This window comes from Phaethon aethereus, assembly GCF_964289735.1.
Source record: "Phaethon aethereus genome assembly, chromosome: 21".
Lineage (NCBI taxonomy): Eukaryota > Metazoa > Chordata > Aves > Phaethontiformes > Phaethontidae > Phaethon > Phaethon aethereus.
Genome location: NC_138597.1, coordinates 9,727,425 through 9,748,433, shown reverse-complemented (window position 1 = coordinate 9,748,433; position 21,009 = coordinate 9,727,425). Strand labels below are relative to the sequence as shown.

At 47.5% G+C, this 21,009-nt stretch overlaps 2 protein-coding genes across 2 annotated transcripts; one reads left to right on the top strand and one right to left on the bottom strand.

Moving 5' to 3' along the window:
• Positions 1 to 658: 658 nt before the first annotated feature.
• On the top strand, positions 659 to 1,228 carry MRPS16 (mitochondrial ribosomal protein S16; the record flags this gene model as incomplete). The annotated part of the gene is made up of 3 exons (XM_082009266.1): positions 659 to 671; positions 753 to 1,013; positions 1,098 to 1,228. The coding sequence occupies 3 exons, from the start codon at positions 659 to 661 to the stop codon at positions 1,226 to 1,228; spliced, it is 405 nt and encodes a 134-aa protein (XP_081865392.1).
• A 6,831-nt stretch (positions 1,229 to 8,059) lies between these two features.
• On the bottom strand, positions 8,060 to 16,238 carry SLC45A1 (solute carrier family 45 member 1; the record flags this gene model as incomplete). Its single annotated transcript, XM_082009489.1, has 8 exons — positions 15,737 to 16,238; positions 14,619 to 14,711; positions 13,927 to 14,151; positions 12,122 to 12,861; positions 10,595 to 10,748; positions 9,317 to 9,493; positions 8,409 to 8,614; positions 8,060 to 8,341 (listed from the first exon to the last, which is right to left on the bottom strand). Exons 1-8 carry the CDS (start codon positions 16,137 to 16,139, stop codon positions 8,060 to 8,062), a joined length of 2,280 nt encoding a protein of 759 aa, XP_081865615.1. The 5' UTR covers positions 16,140 to 16,238.
• Between the last annotated feature and the right edge of the window lie 4,771 nt (positions 16,239 to 21,009).

Here is a 21,009-nt window from a genome sequence, read left to right as displayed (position 1 = left end):
TGCGAGAATTTAAAAAAATAGGATTGGAGAGGTAGGGAAAAAAGTTTCAAAAGTGATGGGGTACAAGAAACATAGGAAAAAATTAAAAAACAGGGAGCCTGACAGAAGGAAACTGTGGTGGGTTGACCTTGGCTGGCTGCCGGGTGCTCACCAAGCCGCTCTACTGCTCCCCGCCTCCTCAACAATACGGAGATAAGGACAAAGAGACCACTCACCAATTACTGTCACAGGCAAAACAGACTCGACTTGGGGAAATTAAATTAATTTATTGTCAACCAAAATCAGACTAGGAAAACGAGAAATAAGAAGTAATCTCAAAAAACCACCTTCCCTCCACTCCTCTCGGGCTCATCAGTTCATCACAGGTTGTCTCTGCCGCTTCTTCCTCCTCACGCTCTTCTGCTCCAGCGCGGGCTCTCCACAGGGTCACAGTTTCCTTCAGGCACGTCCACCTGCTCCGGCCTGGGGTCCTCCCGATACCTCTGGCCCTCACCCGCTGCCGGCGACGAGAATACAGGCTTCGCCGCGCGCCCGCGTCTGCCTCGGGGGCAGCGGGAGGGGCGAGGCCGCTCCCCCATGGCTGGGCAGCGCTGGCCGCCGCGCTTCCGGCCCCTCGTACGTCATCGCGCCGCGACACACAGAAGGCCTGGCCGCCGTCATGGTGCAGCTCGGTGAGTGCCTGAGGGCGCGCCCCGCCGGGCACGGCCCGGGCCGGTCGCCCGACCCCTAACCGCCTCGCGCTGTCTTCGCAGGTAGCCGCCTCCTGAAGGGCTACCGCGGCGGGCACGTCGTGATCCGCTTCGCCCTCGGAGGCTGCGCCAACCGGCCCTTCTTCCGCATCGTGGCAGCGCACAGCAAGCGCGCCCGCGACGGGAAGTACCTGGAGCAGCTCGGCTGCCTCGACCCGCTGCCCAACGACCACGGCGAGAGGGTGGCGGGGCTCAACGTGGAACGGCTGCGCCACTGGCTTGGCTGCGGCGCGCAGCTCTCCCGGCCCGCTGAGAAGCTCCTGGGTAGGCCCACGGCGGGCGGTCCGGGCGGGGGGCCGGCGCGGGGGCCCGGGACAGGTCGCCGCGGCTCACCGCCTCTGCTTGCAGGTCTCGCGGGGTTCCTGCCGCTCCACCCCATGACGGTGACCGGCGCCGAGAGGCTGCGGCGGCGGCGGCGAGCGCCCGAGGCCGTCGCGCCCCCGGAAGACGGCTCGCCCGGGCCCGGTGACGCACTCTGAGAGACGACCCGGCCGAAGGGCTGCCGAGCGGCCCAGGACGGCGCCAGCCCGCCCCGGCCTGAGGACGCACCGTGCCCTATCGGCGCCTCTGACAGCATTAAAGTGTCATTTGCACACTCGACACTGTGCATGTGCTGCTCTCTCCGGACTTTGCTCTGAAAAGTTTATTATCGCTGCCGAATTTGGTGCAGCAAATATAAAAGGGGTTTTCATGCTGTAACGTAGGTACGGAACCATTCCAAGAGGCACATACGGCTTTTCCTAAAGGCATGTTATTAGCTCTGGCCTACGGCTTTCTGCAGCAATGGCACAAGTACTGACAGCTTCCATTTGTCTGTGGCACTCATTGAGTGTTTTGACTTCTGTCTCTGATTTACTGTAGCGAGAGGCCTGGCACAGGCAAATGCAAATGGGACTGCAGCTGCGTTTCTGTTTAGTTTCTCCAGAGAGGTTCTGGGCCTATTTGTTCACTTATAAGCAGAGGGAAAAATTTCGGTCTCAGGTAATGAGGGAGTGGGGTTTGCACAAAGTTGAGATATGAGTCTTACTACTTCATCACATATTTGACCCTATCCCAAGAAGCAAGAAATCCACTGAAGTCCCTCTCCTACCTTAGATACGCCTCTTGCTTCTCAGGATATCTGTTGGCACAACTCTTACATGACTGTACAAGGGTCAGGCAAAGACAAGTTTTCAGTTTTGCATCCCGATAAGGCTTGTAGCGTAACTGTCCCAATAGAGGAAGAATAGACAAAACACTCTTAAGGGGGCTTGCTTGCTTTTAACAAAATCACAATACTGAGAATGGGTGGGCTTATTTCTGCTTATGGATGAAAGATTAGATGATTAAAAAACTTACTTGAAGTAGATGAGGCTCTGAAAGGCGGTATTGCTTTTCTAATACCTCCCCCTTCTTCCATGTATTTCGTATGTCTGGAGTCACATTTCCTATAAAATGGTGATTGTTCTCTGGTATAGGGTTTCTAAGAAGTTCCTCTCTAGCTTACTCTAGATTTCCTTGCTTCAAAGGTAAAGGTTTGCATCTGCACTGTTCTTCCTATCGAAATCTAAAGGTGCCACACAACTTTCTCTTGCTGGAGCTTTCTGCTTTGAACACAAGAAGGTAGGTCTGCAAGGTTTCTTTTGAGCCAGTTTTGTGGAGGACTGGCTTTTTTTCCTATTAAAAAAAAATACTACTTTGTTATTAAATAAAGGATCCCACAACCGTACACAAGGCAATAAAGCAGTTGCTTTCACGGCCCGTTGAATACTGAAGTGTTATGGGTAATGCAATAGCGCGAGTGACTATTGGCATCGGACAGTACTGTTGCAAGACACAGCAGTAACACCAGGTAAATGAAGGTAGTACTAAGAGGAGAGTCCGGCAGTGCCGAGGTCATGCTTTCTGCGGTGGCTCCTCTCAGCTTTTCTCTTGTCCTGCCTACAGTCTTAAATCAAGTGCCCTGCTAAGGCATCTGCTACACTGAGAAACAACATGCAAGTGGTTGGAGGGGACTTACAGAAAACAGCATTTCTCCTCACCTAACTCACTCTTCACTGTCCGTGCAAGTGGTAGGTCTGTTTCTTCTGGTGGACTGAACAAATTACGCAATTTACTTTACAGGTTCCTAAATTGTTGCGTGTGGATCAGAACAGTTTGTGCAACAATGCACAGCCTCTGGGCCACAGTAAACCCAGCCTGCCACAGAAGCACTGGATTTTTCTGCACAGATGCAGAGTACTGTGTGCCAATATAGGACAGCCCAAGCTTTAAAAAAAAAAAAAATAACGGGCATACTGAGCTTATAAAGCACAATTCTCAGGTAGCTGCTGTGATGCTGTCAGCAGGTGAAGGCTATGAACAAATTGCAATGAGCACTTCTAGCATCTTGCAAATGGCGAGAGGTGCAGTGCTGGAAAAAGGGTTATGGCTGAGCCCTCCTGTGGTTTCCTAGAGAAAACCAGTAGCAGTTAGCTATGAGCACTGAATGCCATTTACGCTTTGGGCTGAACCTGCCTTTCGAGAGATTAGCCGATACTTTTCTTTGGAGCCGTGATGACCTGTTGCTTAAGAGGGCTGTATGTAGTAATGTAACATATAGTGATCTAAGTTAAAGGCTCTATGTGTTACTGTAGATGCTGCACTAAATACTCTGTTAGAGCAAGGGCTAGGGCAAAAGGAGCGAGAATTTTCCTTTCTTGTTAGGAAGAAGCTATTAAACTTACTCAGCTATATTATTACCTTCCCCTCTTCTCCGAAAAGTTGTGTGTGCTAAAAAAAATTGCTGCATAGAAGGAGTGAGCATAAGCCAGAAGCAGAGCAGAGTACCATCAGGCTGACACACAGCAAAAGCTAGGCTTTAAGACAGCTACAGGTGAAGCACGAATCTGTAGCATGGCAATTTTTCATAGGATTTGATAGCAATACTGTTAAATCCCTCATTGTTTAAGTAGCTCTCGTAAGCTTGGTTAGCACTGTACTCACACAAACCAAAATCCTCCTTTCTGCTCTGATGCTGTGACTGCCTCTGCTGGCCGTTCCATTGGCTATTGCAACAAAATTTGTTATCCTTTGCTTGAGAAAGCTATCACTGGATCCTAGAAAAAGCAAAAACAAAACAACCAACCAAACAAGTTTACATACAGCTTATATACATGGCAAATACTGCATCATCCCCATTGCAGACTGCTCCTCAGTCTGAAGACTGCTACTCCAGGCATATTTCGCATTTGAATTCATCTGATTAACATTACTTATTGCCCACTTTCCTCCTGCTTCCGGAATACTTCTGATTTCCATACACCAGGCAAGCTGTTGAAGCAGTCTCCCCTTTGTTTATTGTTAACTATTAGCACTGTTTGGGTGTTGGATTATGCTGTTGTCTTTCAGATCTAAAGTAAAACTCCTTGGCTACGGCTGTGGGTGGGGACACTAGGCAGCAAGCTGCATACATCAAAAAGTCTCATCATTCCATGCATTTGCCATTTCTGCAGAGAGCGAGCGAGCGCTGGCAAGGCTTTTAACATGAAGAACTCCTCGTACGGTGCAGAATGCTGCCTTCCCAGAACATTCAAACATGTTAAGAGACAGCATAGATGGCAATACCACAAAAACTTAGGGTTCTAGTAGAACACCTTGAGTCTGTCCCAGCACAGCTTCCCCAGAGTCTTTGCTGTTGTCTTGGGTGTTGCAGCCTGAAATTTGCCACCCTAAATGCAGGCCCACTTTCTCCAGCACCTTCCCTTCCACTGACCTTGCTACCGAAGCAGCAGCCTGGGCCAGAGGAACAGCAACGGAAAGTTGCTGCAGCCATTTCCTTAGTGAACATCAACAAAAACCTTCCCAGCAGAAAAGCTAGGCTAAATGAATCATTATGTCTTAACAACCAGAGGTATAGAAAATGTCAATTTAGATAAATTAAATGGATGCTGGAGATCTCCCTTGGCATTTCAGCTCCAGTAGTCATAGAATTCTCAAGGTGTTTATTGTACTTAATGCAATCCATTGGGTGTTGTTATGGTAATGGCATCTAAAAGTCCCTCACTAAGGCTGTCTTCCAGTCTGAGGGAGGGAGAACGTACATTAACAAAGCCACCTTTTACCCAAAGACAAATTCTTCTTTTAATAAAATAAGGTGCATCTCCTATAAGACTACGAGATGACTACTCGTTAGTAGGAAATAAATTGTCTAGACAACTCTTTTGAAATAGTTCTCAATATAGCTTTTTTATATATATATATATATATATAGTCATGCAATTATATTTGATTCTTGAAAAGACTTATTTTCTTCATTCAAAGATACATCAGGCCGAAGTTCCAAAATAGGTAGGTAGTCTTCTCTGAGAGACACGGCAGAGGTCGAATGAACTGCAGACGCACGCTAAAATGGTTACAACTAGCTTAATTACAAACATGAGACAACTGACAGGGTGCTTTCTCCATCCCTCTCCCCATTTTCCTGACCATTGTACATGTGTTACAAATACATTCATGAACATTCACAAATAATTGCCATCGAGGAATCTTTAATCATAAGGACGTAATCAAAATTAACCTTTGGGCACCACTGAAGAGATTAAACTACAGCATGGTATAAAATCACTTTCCTGCCTAAACTCACACATCTTACTTCTAAACAGCAGCTCACAGATTTAGACAGAACATTTGAACCATTTGGATTCCAAAAGGTAAACATCACTTTGCAGCTCATAGTTCAACAGCAACCATATACAGTAATTTCTGTAAAACACAAAATGTATGACAAAGAGAATAAGCAAGTAAGAAATGCCTCTTTTTTAAGTTATTTCTATGTATTTGGCGTGACTTCCAACTCTGCATGATGGTGGCAGGCTCTGGGCTTTCTCCAGACACCACCAGTATGGCTCAAAGCCCCAAATTAACATACATTGATGTTGACTTAAAAGTACTATGTATGTAAACAGTACATAAATATATATGCAAAATAAAGTCCATATCCCATAAAATAGAAAATGTAATATATATTCTATTAGGCAATGCATATGGGCATAGCAATAGTTTTGTAACTATATAAATGTATTTCATAATATTATTTACAGATGGAAGCAGACACAAACATTACCATCAAATACATTGATTTAATCAATTCTGTATGAATCTTTTGAAGATCCTCGCTTGCAACAAAATGATCTGCAACTCCAGCTACCTAGAAAATGAAAGTGCTCATGATCCACTTAGTGCAATAAAGCTGGCTACAAAACTTAAGAGGAGAAAACATTTTAAGAACTAGTACCACATTAGCTAGTGGGACCAAACAAAAAAATAAAAACATTTTTGAGTGTACAAGTTTGATAAGATAAGGAAGAGAAATTAAGGTTACACAGCAGACCAACAAGAAAAGAAAAATTCTCCAAAGTCAAGTCTTTAGATTGTAAGAAATCAGAAGCGCCAACTGTACAATTTCTCATGCTATTTTGTTCCAGCTTCATCCTGAACACTCCTGGAGACAGCTGTCCCATAATCAAGGAAATGGCATGTCACAGATATTCCTGCAGATATGACACTACGTAAGCCCAAACACAGAAAAGAAAGATGAATAGACTCATCAATCTGACAGTCCTTTACCTCTGAGTGCTCCACTTAGTAACTTCAATAGTGTTCCTCCATTTAAGTAAATGCCGAATAACATGAAACTTGCTTCTCAAACTAAAAAAAGGTAATACTCGGGGGCGGATGATAAAAACCAGAAGTTCTTACAAGTTGTGCATTATGCTTTCAGCACTGCAATATAGTAAGCCACAACAGCTAAAGATTACAAAGGTCCTTCACCTTGGCATCATGGAGCCAACATGTAGGTGAACGGTTAAGTACAAGTCATTTAAAAAGAGTGACCCTCCAGAGAAAACCCTTCTTATGGACCTAAAGACCAGGCAAGCAAAAATAACCTCTACAGGGATGCCATGCCCAGCACACGTAAACACCAAAATGCCCATCAGCCTTGGTAAACCTTGGCTGCCTATCCAAATATGGAGGCAGGCTGACAGGAATCCTAGAAATAGTTTTAACTTTATTTCCATTTTCATCTTTACTCTCAAGACTTAAAAGACTCCTGGGCTTAACTGGAACTTCTACGAGATCTCACACATTTACCACCTTCCAAAATCTGAATAATTAAGAATTCTCACAGATAATGGAACCCAAAGCCTTTTTACTAGTTTCAATGAGATAATGGAAGATGCAGCTCTAGCTGACAAGTACTTAATCACTGATCCCCATGCAGATTTTAAAATGTCACAAGGTACAACTTACAAAAAACAAGGATGATGTGCTGCAGGCTTTCACACAAATGATTTTTCTTAAATTCTCAATTTAACATTGAGAGTAAGCTTCTACCCAAGGGAAGCTTATGCCAAAAGACCCTGCTCCCCAAAGCTGGATTACAGACAACTGCCCATCATCCTGCTAAGTCATCACAAGCCCTTGTAGTCTTAGCTAAAAGTCTAACGTGGAAGGAAATGTGCACATAGTGGCAACCATCACCGTGGACCACAGCCAGAACCTAGAGTAGGGTTTGGGAGCCAGGCCACTGTGGTTTCACCCCACAGTGGCTTCTTGGACCAGTTCTGCTGATGGGAGCTCTGCACACCCAGGAGCCTGGCCATGGCACCTGACAGAGTACTTACGCCACCTGAGCAAGACCAGCCACTCTCAGCCTTCCCAAAGTTTTGAAAAGCATCCTCCAGAGCCAGGCCTACCAGGGACAGAGGTTGGGACCCGCAGGTTGGCCCCACCACTCCGTGAGGCCTCACTGGAGTCACTGCTGCCCTTGGTGACCGACAACCAGGCCGCTCTGCCTGGCTGTGAGATGGCACAAAGTTGGCAGAGTACCATGGCCCCAGCGCTCCCACAGTGGCGGTGCCCGCAGAGGCATGGGCAACCCTTCAGCTTGCTGCCGCCAGAGAGATCGTGGTTGCCCTGCCTGGGCACCAGCCTTCCGGGTCCCCTGCCTCAGGCCAGACAAGGCCGCTTTTTCCCCCTGGGAATGACCGCACCGTGGGGCAGCTGGAGGTAACAGCACCACACTGACAGCAGCGCTTCCTGTTGCTGTGGCCCTGGGGGCACAGACAGGACTTTGCCACCTCAGGGGAAGGATGAGCGGTGCCAGGCACTGCCAACTCGCCCCTCGCCCTCCCACAGGCAGGGCCAAGCTCAGTGAAGCCAGCACAGACCTTCTTGCCGCTTGACATGCCCACTGGTGCTGTTCTGGGGGCACGTGAGCCTGCCACGCCACGGTGGGGAGGCCAAGGGTGACGCAACGAGGCAGCGCAGGCTGTGGCGGCTTCTCCTATTTATTCGTTCCGTGTGCGGGGCAAGAGTGGGCGCTGCTCCTCGGCAGGCGGCAACTCCTCAACGGGCGGCGACTCATAGGTGACGCAGAGGGAGGAGAAGAGACAGCCCAGGAAGGACACCAGGCTGGCAAAGTACATGGCGCCACTGGCACTGCCCACAGCTGTTGTCAGTGGCCCCATGGCCAGGGCCACGAGGATCTGCGCCAGGAAGTACTGGCAGCTCAGCAGGGAGATGTCAACGCCCATCCCACGCCGCGTGCCCTCCACCTGTGAGCCTACAAACTGCGGGGGACACAGCGTAAGGGGGTGCCACAGGAGCCCCTCCCCCCTCCCCCAGCCCAACGCTCACCTCACGGTTCTGGTAGTAGTCGCAAAGCAGGGAGTAGGGCAGCGTGCAGAGGGTAGCGAAGAGGATGCCGTAAGTAGTGCACAGTGACAGCACCACATAGATGTTTCTGGAGAGCGTGGCCAGCCCTGTGCCCAGCCCAAAGGCCAAATATGCCACAAAGTACAGTGTCCGTGTGCTGAATCGCTCCTCCAGCTTCTCCAGCGCGGCTGCAAGACAACAGCACAGCATTCAGTGTAAACTGCGGCCCTCTGGGCCACTAGCCGGTCAGCGGACCAGAAGGGTGCACCTTCAGGCCCTGCAGTCCAGCCTTTAGGCAGCCACATCTCAGCAGCAACCGTTACACCTTACAGTAACTGGTGTCTCACATGTGAGCACCAAGGACCCCTTTCAAATCCCACTGCCACGATGCAGCCTTGCTGCCCTACCTGTGTGGAGGGCACAGCAGATCTGAAGCCTGGCAGTGCCACTGTCCTGGAGGGGTAAGTGGGAACTGGGCTGGGGCGGCGGGTGGCACAGGGAGCAGACACACCACACACACGACAAGTGCTGGGGTGTTGCATGACACCGGGGCGCCCCACCGGGAACACACAGGCACCAAGTGCTGCTGCGACGGAGCTGTGCCTGTGGTGGCTGCACATATTTCAACATACACTGAAAATGCCACTTGTGAAAGGAAATATATACTAACAGAGAAATGTTTTCACTAGGCTGCTGACCTCATCTGCTGTTAGCGCAGGCCAAGCTAACTAGCAGAAATAATACGGTGAAAAAGAACACTCTGCTTCAGCACTCATGCCATGTGGTAGGCTACGTGCAAGATAAACACCAGACTGCTTGTTGCAGAAACACCGCTTAAGGCGCGGGTGCACCTTTCTCACAGCGGTGGCTAAGATGGCCGTAGTAAGTACCTGAATAGAAAGCAGCACTGAATGCATAGATGCACATTCCCCAGCAGCCCATGGTGACCCCAGCGTTGTACTTCTGATACTCATCTGAGTTGTGAGGCGCTTTCGGATTCCCTTGAAACACTACTTCTCCCATGAAGTCAGTATAGAAGAGTAACATCCCCTCAAACGAAAGCCATCCTGAAAGAGGCCAGAAGTAACCTATTAGGACTGCAGAGTATTTCTTTCCCCTTGTAAGCTTACATGGATGCTATTAGCTATATTACAGATCGCAACTGAAGATCGGTTGTGCAATGTGAGTATTACATAACGTTCAGCCACATTTATCCAAGACTGCTGTTCCCCATGCATTATGCCACAATGTTTGTCAAAGACATTCAGGACTTTAAAGACTGAGATTTATCCTTTTAATTCCTAAATGGAATTCTAGAGGCTGACTGCAGGTCACAGAATACTGGTCTAGCATGACAGAAAAATAGATTACAGCAGTGTGAGCTGCCTTCAGGTTTCGACAGGACACAACACTCGGTTTCACAGAGTGGCTCATCACATAGTTGTTTCAGGTTGCTGTTGTCCTCCCACACAGAACAAGAAGGATTGCTTCTTATGTCAGCAAACTGGCACCAGGGCCACCAATGCAGGCAATCTCTTAATTCCTTTCACAGCCAACGAGTATTAACTGGCTGTCACCTTCTGTCCACTTTTGTGTAAACTGGATTGCTTGCAAGCCCTTCCTAACTGTCAGTCACGCACTGGTAAAAGCAAAGGTGACAGTGCACCAGTTACGGGCGCTCCCGCAGTGTTGTGTTCCGCACCTCCTCACGGCCTGTTCTAGGACCCCTATACACATGCTGTCAAAGGGAGGAAAGTGAGTGCCAGTCTCAGGTGTAAGCAGAGAAATACAATTAATCTCCTCTTTCTGCTCAGTAATGCCAGTTTCAGAGCGTTAGGGGGCGGGGGGGAAAAATGTTGATAGTTCCAAGTTCTTGGTTCAGTGGTCTTTCTCATTCCAGGGTAAACATTCCATTTAACAGATGCACTGATTTAGGCTGTTGTCATTCCCTTTTTAGGAATGCAGGCTTTACTGTTTTGTTGGGGTTTTTTTCCCTTTCTCAGTGTTCTAAGAAACTAATACCAGAAAGTACCTTATCGGTGAGTGCATATGGAACACATCATGTCCTCTCTAGTTAGCAGCCATTGCGGCCATAGATAAAATATTTTAAAACGTTCACCCAAGGTAGACTACTTCACTGTGAAAGCAAGTTGGCACTTGCTGAATACCTAGGAAGTGGTTGATGCAGAGGTTACGAAGAGTCTTGGGCATGCGGCAGATGGTCGAACAAAGAAGTTTCATGGAGAGTGGTTGCTCAGAGGTCTCACCTGATCCGTTCAGCTCGCTCTCATACTTCACACCATTCAGCAAGATATTAGCAACCTGCACCATAAGAACTCCCAGGTCAATGAACACAGTAAGAGAAACCCAAACATCCTTTGAGCAAACCTATGCAATATGACACACCTGTTCAACCATCTGAAAGTTAAACTCTGCTGCTGCAGTATGTTGACTTGGAGATTAAGAACAGTGTATTTACCTAAACTGTAAGTTCAGCCTTGGAACAAGTGTTAAATAGCAGCACTGCGCAGAAGCTTTCAGTATACTTGAAACAGTACTCTTCACTTCTCTAGGGTATTTGACAACCCCATCCAGATGCTAGCGTAGTCACAGAATCATTAAGGTTGGAAAAGACCTGCAAGATCATCAAGTCCGACCATCAACCCAACACCACCATGCCCACTAAACCATGTCCCAAAGTGCCATGTCCACACGTTTTTTGAACACTGACTCCACCACCTCCCTGGCAGCCTGTTCCAATGTTTGACCACTCTCTCAGTAAAGAAATTTTTCCTAATATCTAGTCTACATATCTAATAGTGAAGGCATAAATTCCATTGCGTTTAATAGGAGCTGTACCCACATTCAGGTGAATTTGGCTCCTGAAGTTTTAGAGACATCAAAGAAGAAGAGGCCGGTTTTAACTGAAACACATTCTCATTGCTTGCTAACCTCGATGCTCGATCTCTATGCACAACAAAGTCTGCTCTCACAAACTGGGTCAAAGTACAGCAACAGCAACAAACAAACAAACCAAAACAAGCAAACAAAAACCCCACACACCCCCAAAACACAAACAAACAAAAAAAACCCAAACCAAAAAATGACAGAGGACAGTTTACCTCATCCTGGATCATAAAAAAATGGGCCAGCATACAGAGGTCTCAGACATTCCAAGTTATCACCAACAGTGGGAGGTGAGGTCAAAGTCTTACCCCTGGGTAAGGGAAACCTCACCTCCCTGATGGACCCAGATGTAATGACTGCCATAAGGAGAAGCTCTTATGGGAGAATCCTATCCCTGGCCCTATCTTGCGGGTATTTCTGTGGAAAGGGAAGATACAGGCTCAATAAAAATGTGTCTTTTTCTGCTCTCACATGGTAGCTCCCTGGGTGGTGAAGCAGTGCTAAAAATACCAACCTAGCTTTCATACGTGGCCCAGTGAGAGTGGAACGCTCCCATTTCTGCCATCTTAAAAAGGCAGTTGACAGACCACCAGTCATAATTCACATCCTACCCACTATTTTACCGATAAAGTCATAGCAGGTATGCTGTTCCCATAATGACTTTTATGAGCAAATTGTCACGAGCACTCTTTAATGATGAATTTGTGCACCACACATTTAAAACTATATGAAGAGATTAAATAAATGTTCAGGTTTACATGATCATATCATTGATTTTCTGCCCTTACCTGTTGGCTGAAGGTTACATTTCTTCTTCTGCTATTTTCTGGACAGTGTCCTGTTACAATATCCGGAATGGCCAAGGTCTGAGGTCTTTTCAGGATCCCGGACGACCGTGGCTTTATCGCATCCAACGAGCCCACCCTTAGCGCCTCACCATCAGGCCCCGGCGTTATGCTGCTCTCCCCTTGCTCCAGAACTCCATTTTCTCCTTGGTAACAGCCATTGGGCACCCGAGGAAAGCTGACGCTGACAGGCTGCCTGGGCAAGCTAGCTGGAAGTGCTAAGTAACTATTATGCCCGCCTGTAAAACAGTCTATAAGCACACTGTCAATATTTGAAGTCCCAAATGACGATGCAAACTCATTAATTCCCGTCAAGGAATTGTCTCTGCTGACAAAACTGCCATATTTGGGTGTGAGTGGACTGAGGGGGGAAATGGGACTTGTAAAACTTGCATATAAGTGAGCTGAGTTATGAGGAGCAAAGTTTTCATTTACACCCTCCTCAAAGAAGAGAGGTGGAGAAGGAGGGAGAGGAAGACTTGGACTCTTCATTACCTTTTTCTTCCTGCTAAAGGACCTTAAGGGTCTTTCTGGAATGCTAATTAGAGTCAGCACAGTAGCGATAGTCAGTATAACTGAGGTGAAGACATAGATGACGCGAAGTTGCCCTCCCACAGCTTTTCCAAAACTGGTTCTATCCCAGTGTATTCCTCCAACAACATAACCAAAGCCACCTCCAAGACCTGGTGGAAAAACAGAGCCCAGATTATCTTCCCTAGCCAATCCTGGAAGCCTGTAACAGCACAGCACCATTTCTTTAATGGGTTCATGAGTAGAATCTGACATGTTACTTCTGTTTTACTGCTCAACCCCTTTTCAATTCAAATGCAGTAATGAACGCAGTTATCAGTGCCACAAGGACAGTCTGGATGTACAAACAGGGTACAGGAAGAGGGAAAAGGTCAGAGCTGTAAAAGTGATGACACAAATAATTAAAAATGGTAGTTCTTTCTTTGCTGAGGACAAACCACTTTACCTTCAGCTATTTCAGTCCGTAAAAAAGAAGTGTTCACCAGCCTCATGGCAAGGCTCTGCAATCAGTCAGCTAAGACTGTTTTCCTGAAAGTAAGCGGAAATCCATTTTCCTCACTCAGTTAGAGGAATGCAGACTTAACTGCATCCAAGACAGACTGAATCACTTCAGAAGCGTAGCAGCTCATTACTCAGCAACACGCTAACAGCATACAAAACTGCCACTGCATGACTACCGATGAGCAGGGAAGTTCTAAGGGCACCAGACACCTCTCTCACTCCACTCACATGGTGAAAGCCCTACGACACTACCCTTTCTTTCTTACAAACACATTCATGAGCGTGAAGCAGTCTCCTGATGGAGAGGAAAACTAGACCAGGGCAGTACAGCAATTGAAGATGACAGCAATGAAGGAACATAGGGCCCAGTATGCGCTTTCCCCTCCAACAGAGTGACTAAAAAAGGCATTTTTCCACACCTGCAGGAAGCCGAACCTCCTCCCTTGAGGGATAATTTTGTTTGCATAGGTGTTACAAATGACGTGAGGGGCCTTCAGATGAACAACCCAGGACTGTGTCTTGTTTGACTTTTGATAGTTACAAAAGCATTTTGCAGTAAGCAGAAGTTTGTTTTCACAGTTAATCAGTGCTACCTCTCCAGGTATTCGGTTATTATGCTTATACAGGAAAAGACCAGTGATATACATTCTGCTTTCTCACAGCAGGGCTTGTTTACTTAGGGTTCACATCACCCAGGAAGCATCAAGAAAGCATACCTGCTAACAAAGCGTGGATGTTGAGGCCCCTGTCTTGATCCACTGGGCTGCATACATCCATCATGTAGGCATGACTGGGATTGTCTGCTGAATCTGCGCTGAAGTCCATGAGGACAACACCACAGACCGTAAGAATGATCCCCCATTTGTGGTTATTCGCAGTGTCAGACAAGGCACTCCCTATATCTTTGCCATTCAGCATAAGTGAGAGCCCAAGCAACGCTCCTGGGAACAAAAGCAAACCAAAATCAATCAACTGACTGCTTGTAAGCAAGAAAACCTGCATCGATCCATGCTCTAAAAGCATTATACTACCTGCACAGCCTTGCGGCAAGCACCATTGCTCTTTTCAGATCATCACAGTCTGGGGAATGAGTATGGCTTACAGGATATACATAATCCTTTTCCATTGTTCAAGCTTAAAAATGTCTGGAGTTGTTTTTGACCAAGGGAAAACATTCTAGACCCTCAAAACATCATCTCTTCAGACTCTGACAAGAGAAGTTTTTATGCATGGATCGCTGGCTGCCAAAGCATCACCTCAGCGCCACTCACCACCTTCTTCAGACCCACAATACCCAACACTTCAGAGGCATTTTGTTCAGCCTAGTGCCACAGGGGATGTCACAGAAGGGAGATGTGCAACGTTTCTACTTTACAAGTGTTATGTTCGTTGTTTCTAAAAGACGCACCTACTGCTAAGACCAGAATGAAAGGCCTTCTCCTCCCAAATCTTGATGTGCATCTGTCACTCCAGGCCCCCAGCAAAGGCTGTAGCAAGAACCCTAGAAAAAAGGAATCACCAACAAGTAGCATTTTTCTACAAGCCTGTTTCACAGGGGAGTTTAAGCAGACAGCTTAAAAGGCAGCTAAAGGCAGGACACCAGTCAGTACTAGTCATCCAGATGCACACACAGTGTACTTCCTGGCATCTCCCGGGACGGGGATGGAATAACGTAATGTGCTGCTGCTCACTGTCATGGCAGTTCACTCTGCATCATTAACACAGCAGAGTTTGACATCAGGCGAAGGTTAAGAGTACAACAGTTTTACATCCTAAAGGACTCTGCTCCTTACAAGCTATTTCATTTACCCCATCTTAGACGGAAGATCCCCTGCAGAATTAGCTTGGAAGATAGCAGTAAGCAAAATGCGAGTTGGAAAGGTGCCTGTATTACTCTGGGCCAGCCTGTAAGTGGGGGCCTATCTACCCTTTTCTTCTGAAGCACATCCCATGAGTACAGGACCAGGCAGAACAAAGTTTCCAAGTGGAAATAGCCTATCCTGTGGCTCTTCCCATAGTAATGGATATGCTCCCAGCCCCGCCTCCATTCTAAGGCAAGTAATCCAGTACCCGTAACCATAGCGGTCAATGGTCTTTCATCATTGGAACATCTCATTTGTTTCATAAAGTTAAACAGGAGAAGGCAATCCCACTCTGCTGTTTTCACACACCCTTGGGAACTGTCTCTGTATACTCTTTTTCATAAGGACATAAACGGATATGCTGATCCTCTTTTGCTAGTTTTTAAATATAGCAACAGAGTAAGCAAAGCTTACCCTCACACAAGAGGTAAGAGGTTGAGAAGCCATTAAAAGAACAGACCTTTCTGGTCACACCAGGCCCATCTCAGGCAAGATACAGCAAGAATTATTCGCCATTCGGTTGTCTAAAATTATGGCTACTGCTTTGTAACCTTGAGAGCACACATAATATACTTGTGAACAGCTGAGGCAGGCAAAACAAAAGCAGATAACCCCCGTGTAGCAGAAGAAATAAGAGGGAAGAAATAGCATAAAGAAAAGTTACCTAATATAGGGCTGATGAACCACACCATTCCATACAGTTGGTCTGGAAGCCCCATCTGAAGCAGCACAGGAGTAACATAGGCTGTTTCCATGGCATAGCTGAACTCAAGCCCAAAGAGAACACACCCATTAAACAGGAGTTCTAGGAAAGACCTCTGAGGCTGGAGATCCCCAAAGTCAATCAAATCAATAGGACACGGAGTATTTGGTGGCGGCGGTGGTGAAGGGCGGATGTATTTTCTCCTTTTTGGATGTCTCTTGAAGTTGTTGGCCCGATGACTTATGTGCTGTGTGACCGATCCAGAGTAGCCTGGAACCTGCAACCTCCAGATTTCCTGAGAAGCCACACTTGGCAAGAGTGCAGCATCACCAATGGGGGTTGTTGCAGATGGTGGAATCATCATGGGTAGGTGTCTGGAAGAAAAATAGCTCAGAATAAAATGGCTGGGTAAGAAAAACTTTGCTTAACTTCATTTACTGAAGTTCAAGCCATTTCTCAATGCTTCACATACTGAGTACAGTCTTCCTATTAGTTACAACCTTTTCTCTCCATCTCTTGACACAAGGCATATACATTTTATGGGCACATCTCCTCCATCTTTGCACAAATGAGACTCCAGAGATCCTATCTCGGTTACCTAGGCATTGCCTACCATCATTGGGGATTAAGATCTAAATATTTAAAACAATTAGCAGTCAGACATGCCACAGTTCCCAGGAGTTCCCATAACAGCAATGGGTTTACATTTATCTGCACTTCACTTGAACTAAATGAAGATGAATCACGACCTCAGTCTAAGTCTACAATAAATCAAAGCTGTGGCTTGGCTGCAGATCCAGACCCCTGCTGCAATGTGAAATCACCTTTCGGTACTGATCCTACCATTCCTGCTGCCTGTGCTGAGGCCAAGGCTTAACACAAAACTTTTTTCAGAATGACTGAGTTTGGTTTTCTTCCTACTTACGTTCCTGAATTCAGCAGAGACACTCTGTTGTAAGAACGGTGTCTGGCTCTTTGCTTCTTGCCGGTTCTATTTCCTTAAGACTTTATCGGAGCACCCAAAGAATGTTTCTGAAGTTCAGACTACACAAGCTCAACACTTGGATGAGGTCAGCTGACAAAAAGTATGCTTGGAACCAGAAGTTTGTACCATTTTTCAGTGCAGGAACTGAAGTTTCAAACTAAATCCCCAAGAAGAAGATACGTACCCCACAAGCCACCCTCAGCACTGCTACTCCTCTCTAGGAGATTAATGGCATTCAAGTGCTGAACAGCCTACTCAGGTCTCATCAGAATCACTCCTGTAGCCAAAGTGTGCATACTGTGGTGAGTAAAACAGCCAAATAGGTTCCAAAATAGCATCTTGGGAGAGATGCCAACAGAACTGCTGAATTAAAGAACATGTGACTTCTCCCCTCTTGTTGCCAGAAACAGAAACAGCTCATAAGTGAAGTCTGACCTTTTCTTTACACTTTCTTGCCCACAGACCAGAGGCTGCTGCTAAATGATGGCTCCACATCACCCCACACCTCTTCAAGGAAAACCATCACAGCTGCATGCTAGTAAGCAAAACAAATCTCTTTTTTGTTTACAGTTCCCACAGGGAGAAGACTCGAGCTGTTCCGCTACTTTGGCTAGACAGAACTCCCACAAATCTCCCATTTCCTGCTACCTCCTCTGGCGCATTTCATGCACCAATCTTTCTTCCTGTAGCCCTTAGTCTACACAATGCCATCCTTGCTGCATATCCCGAACTATTATCAAAAGCAGAACTCTCTAAACCCACGTTTACCATCACGCTGGCGCAATGGTTGTTAAGCATGGTGGGATGATGCCCTACACAGAACGATCCCCGGCTCCATACAAGCGAGTCCAAAGAGAGACACCACACAATGCAAAACTGAATGCCAAGCACCTCACACAAGAATGCAGTTGGGATAACTTGACTGTCTTTGGGGCCTGAGGGGGAGGATGAAGGGTGGGAGAGACAAGACACCTGCTGAAGTATCGCTAACATTGTACCACAGGTTTCCTCAAGACTGCTCCTTTTCAGACCAAGATGCATACCACATAAGAGAGAACAACAAGTGATTTCGTCATTGTAACTACACACCTTGACAGCCCCCATCTCACAAGGCACAAACAGCAAACTGCATTTTGCTGGGAAAGCTCATTAGACACAAAGTCCACTCACTAGGTAGACCAACAGAAGGAGAAACATATGGAGACTTCATGAAGATGCCCATACTGGTGTTCCCCTTCACGCGGTTTTCACAAATTACTGAAAACTTCTTACAACCCATGTCTTTCACAAGCAGAGCACTTACTCTGCAGGAGTACCTTTATCAGCCTTCAGGTCAAAGTAATTCACTCACAGTGAGACTTTTTTAAAAATGAGGAGAGAGATACCAGAAAAAAGACGTAACAAAAACCCAACCAGATTCATGATGGATGCTGTAACAACCCTTTCACAGAGACATGACAGTACAACTGTGCTAGTGCTCCCCTTCACCACGGATACACCTTGCCATTTGCACCCCAGGTGTTGATCTCCCTATATTAATCTATTAGTTTCCTTTCATACTAGATCTTCCTTTATCTTCCTGCTCTGTACTGCGTGTTGCAAAGAGATCATATCACAAGTTTTAAGTGGCAACATTTTAATGACAGTAGGGAAAAACCCTTCTGCCTGGCTCAAAACTACACATGGTGACCTGCAATTACTTGGAACGAAAGGCTGTTATTGCCAGCGTGTCACCGGTCCTGCAGAAAGTCAGTGTAAAACTGTGAGCTGAGCCTATATTCCTCATTGCCCATTTTCCTCACCTTATGAATCGTTCACCAGAGAACATCTTCAAAGGAATTAACCTGTCCTCACGTGAATCTACCCAGTGATCGCAACCGCTTCAAATCAGGAAACCTCTCCTTCACTGCGGAAAACCATTACGTGGCTGTTAGCTTTTGCTGTCGCTAGTTATCCGTGATTTTTGGCACTCAACTGGTATACCGACAACTGCACATCTCAATCTCCAGGGTCTTGGAGACACTGGCTCTGATGCCTGCTCTCTACACAAATGTGTGCGCACAGCCAGCGTGCGTGGCGGGCAGGGACCGGCCATCACTGTTCCTGCTGGGCACCTCTAAGCTGAAAATGACTTTTTAACTTCTTGGCAGAATCCGGTCCCAATCTTTCTGCGGCGGGTACCGGGGACTCCAAACACACCACAGATGTTAGCGTTGAGGGGAAAGGCCGACCCTGACCCTGACCCTGACCCGGCGCGAGGGCCGCCCGCCTCCCAAACGCTCCTGTCAGCCGAGAACGAGCCGTGCCGCATGCGCTGCGCAACCGCACCGGGGCGGGGCCGCCACCCCCTCACCGCCCCCGGCCCACCGCTCGCCCCGCGCGGGAGGCGCGCCCGGAGCCGCCAGCGCGCAGCGACCTCTGCTCCCGCCGCCGCCGCTTCCCCGCCCCTCCCCGCCCGGCGGCCTTACCTCCAGCGGCGCCCGTCCCGGCCTCGCACTGCGCCGCGCACTGACGCCGGCCCGACCCCAGTGACGTCGTCCCACGCGGCGGCCGTCCGCCCCGGAGCCGGCGGACGCGGCCGGCGGAAGCGGCCGGCTGCCGCACCGCTCCGAAGGGCGGTCACGGCCGCGTCCGCCGGCGCACGAGCCGGCTCCGGGAGGGGCGCCGGGACGGTGCTGCCGCTGCCCCGCAGCCCCGCGTCAGAGCTCCGGCGGCAGCAGGCGCAAACGCACGAGCGTGCTCCGCTCCCACAGGCTTCCCCCGGGATGGTCCCGGAGCCGGCAGGGGCTGAGGCAGGGACTAGTTAGGCGCCAGCTAGGAGAGGAGTCAACCGTAGCCCCACTGCCTCGTTGGTAGCAGCGCCTGCTTTCTGTCGCGATGCTAGTCCCGGACAGGGGCAGGCAGCCGTACCGTCGTTTCCACAGACTTCTACATATTGGCACTGGAATCGCAGGGAAAGTGGGTCGCGACAGTAAGATTTTTAGCTGGCGCAGAGATATTTTTTGATAGGCCCGTGGAGTAGGTGCCATAGAGGATGCTGCACTTTTCTCTCTTCTAATTAACAGTAGCGCTCAGTCTTCCCCTTCCTTGGGTAAGGTGATTTAGCAATTTTGTTTCACAGTGCCGTATTTTGCACTCTTACATTCCAAATTTCTGCATGGTTTGCAAACAAAGAGGTCATTACCTAGTGCAGTCTGGTTTGTGTATTTTTTTTAAAACTTCGAACTCAGAGCATTAAGGATGCTTAATTCTATCTCCAGAGGTTACTGTAACCAAGCATGAATCCGTAGCATGTATTAGCATTTAGCTCTTGTAGAATTTACTGAAGCAGAACGATGGCTTCCCCGCGCATAAATCACTAATCACAGTAGGAATAAAAGGTATTGCGGCATTTGTAGAAAACTAGCTCTCAGTTATGTGGGAGGTGGTGCGACCACAACATCTGTTCAAGGCAGGTGGGGTTCAGCTAGCGCACAAGTTCATGCAAAATCCAACAAGAAATTGTGAGAAATCAGGGTAATCTTGCAGCACACAAGGACAGGCGCAAGACACCACTGAACATTCTAGAAGAATCTTACACTATGGATTCCCTGTCATGTGACCTGTGTTGTTTAATTTTTTTTATGTCGATTTGGCCATTATATTTGTCAAGTATCATTCATCAGCATTTATGTAATCCAACAGCAGCATAAAGGACCTAGTTGGAATGCTAAGGGTTACTCACTCACAGCACAATCACTTTCATAGGGCAGAACTGGCTTTGGGTGATCTAAACGAAAGTAGTGGGACTAGGTTCCTCACCTACCCGCACAAACATTCTTCCTCAACACCGCATCCCAATCAGCATGTCAACAGTCACAACGAAATTTTCCCTTTACTGCTTTCTAGGACAGGGCCCTGCATAAGCACGCTGTTCCCAAACTGACCCTTAGATACATGCCTAATTCTGCCAGGCTGGGTAAAAGCGAGCAAGAAACATGTTGAGCACCAGCACTGTTGCTCTCTGCTATTTGATCCAGTCCACCTTTTCACCTTGTCCTTTGCCCATGTCAAAATGCTCATGCAGATAAACTAAACACAGACGGGAGAGTCAGTCTGATGTCATAGACATCTTTGCATAATGGCATTATCCCAAAATATGCCTATTTGCCCCAAACAACATGTGTTCTTTTGCTGCCACGCCAGACACTGTTGCAGGCTTCTATTGAAGATGCTGCAGGTTCCTCATTTGACATACATTCTATCCCCA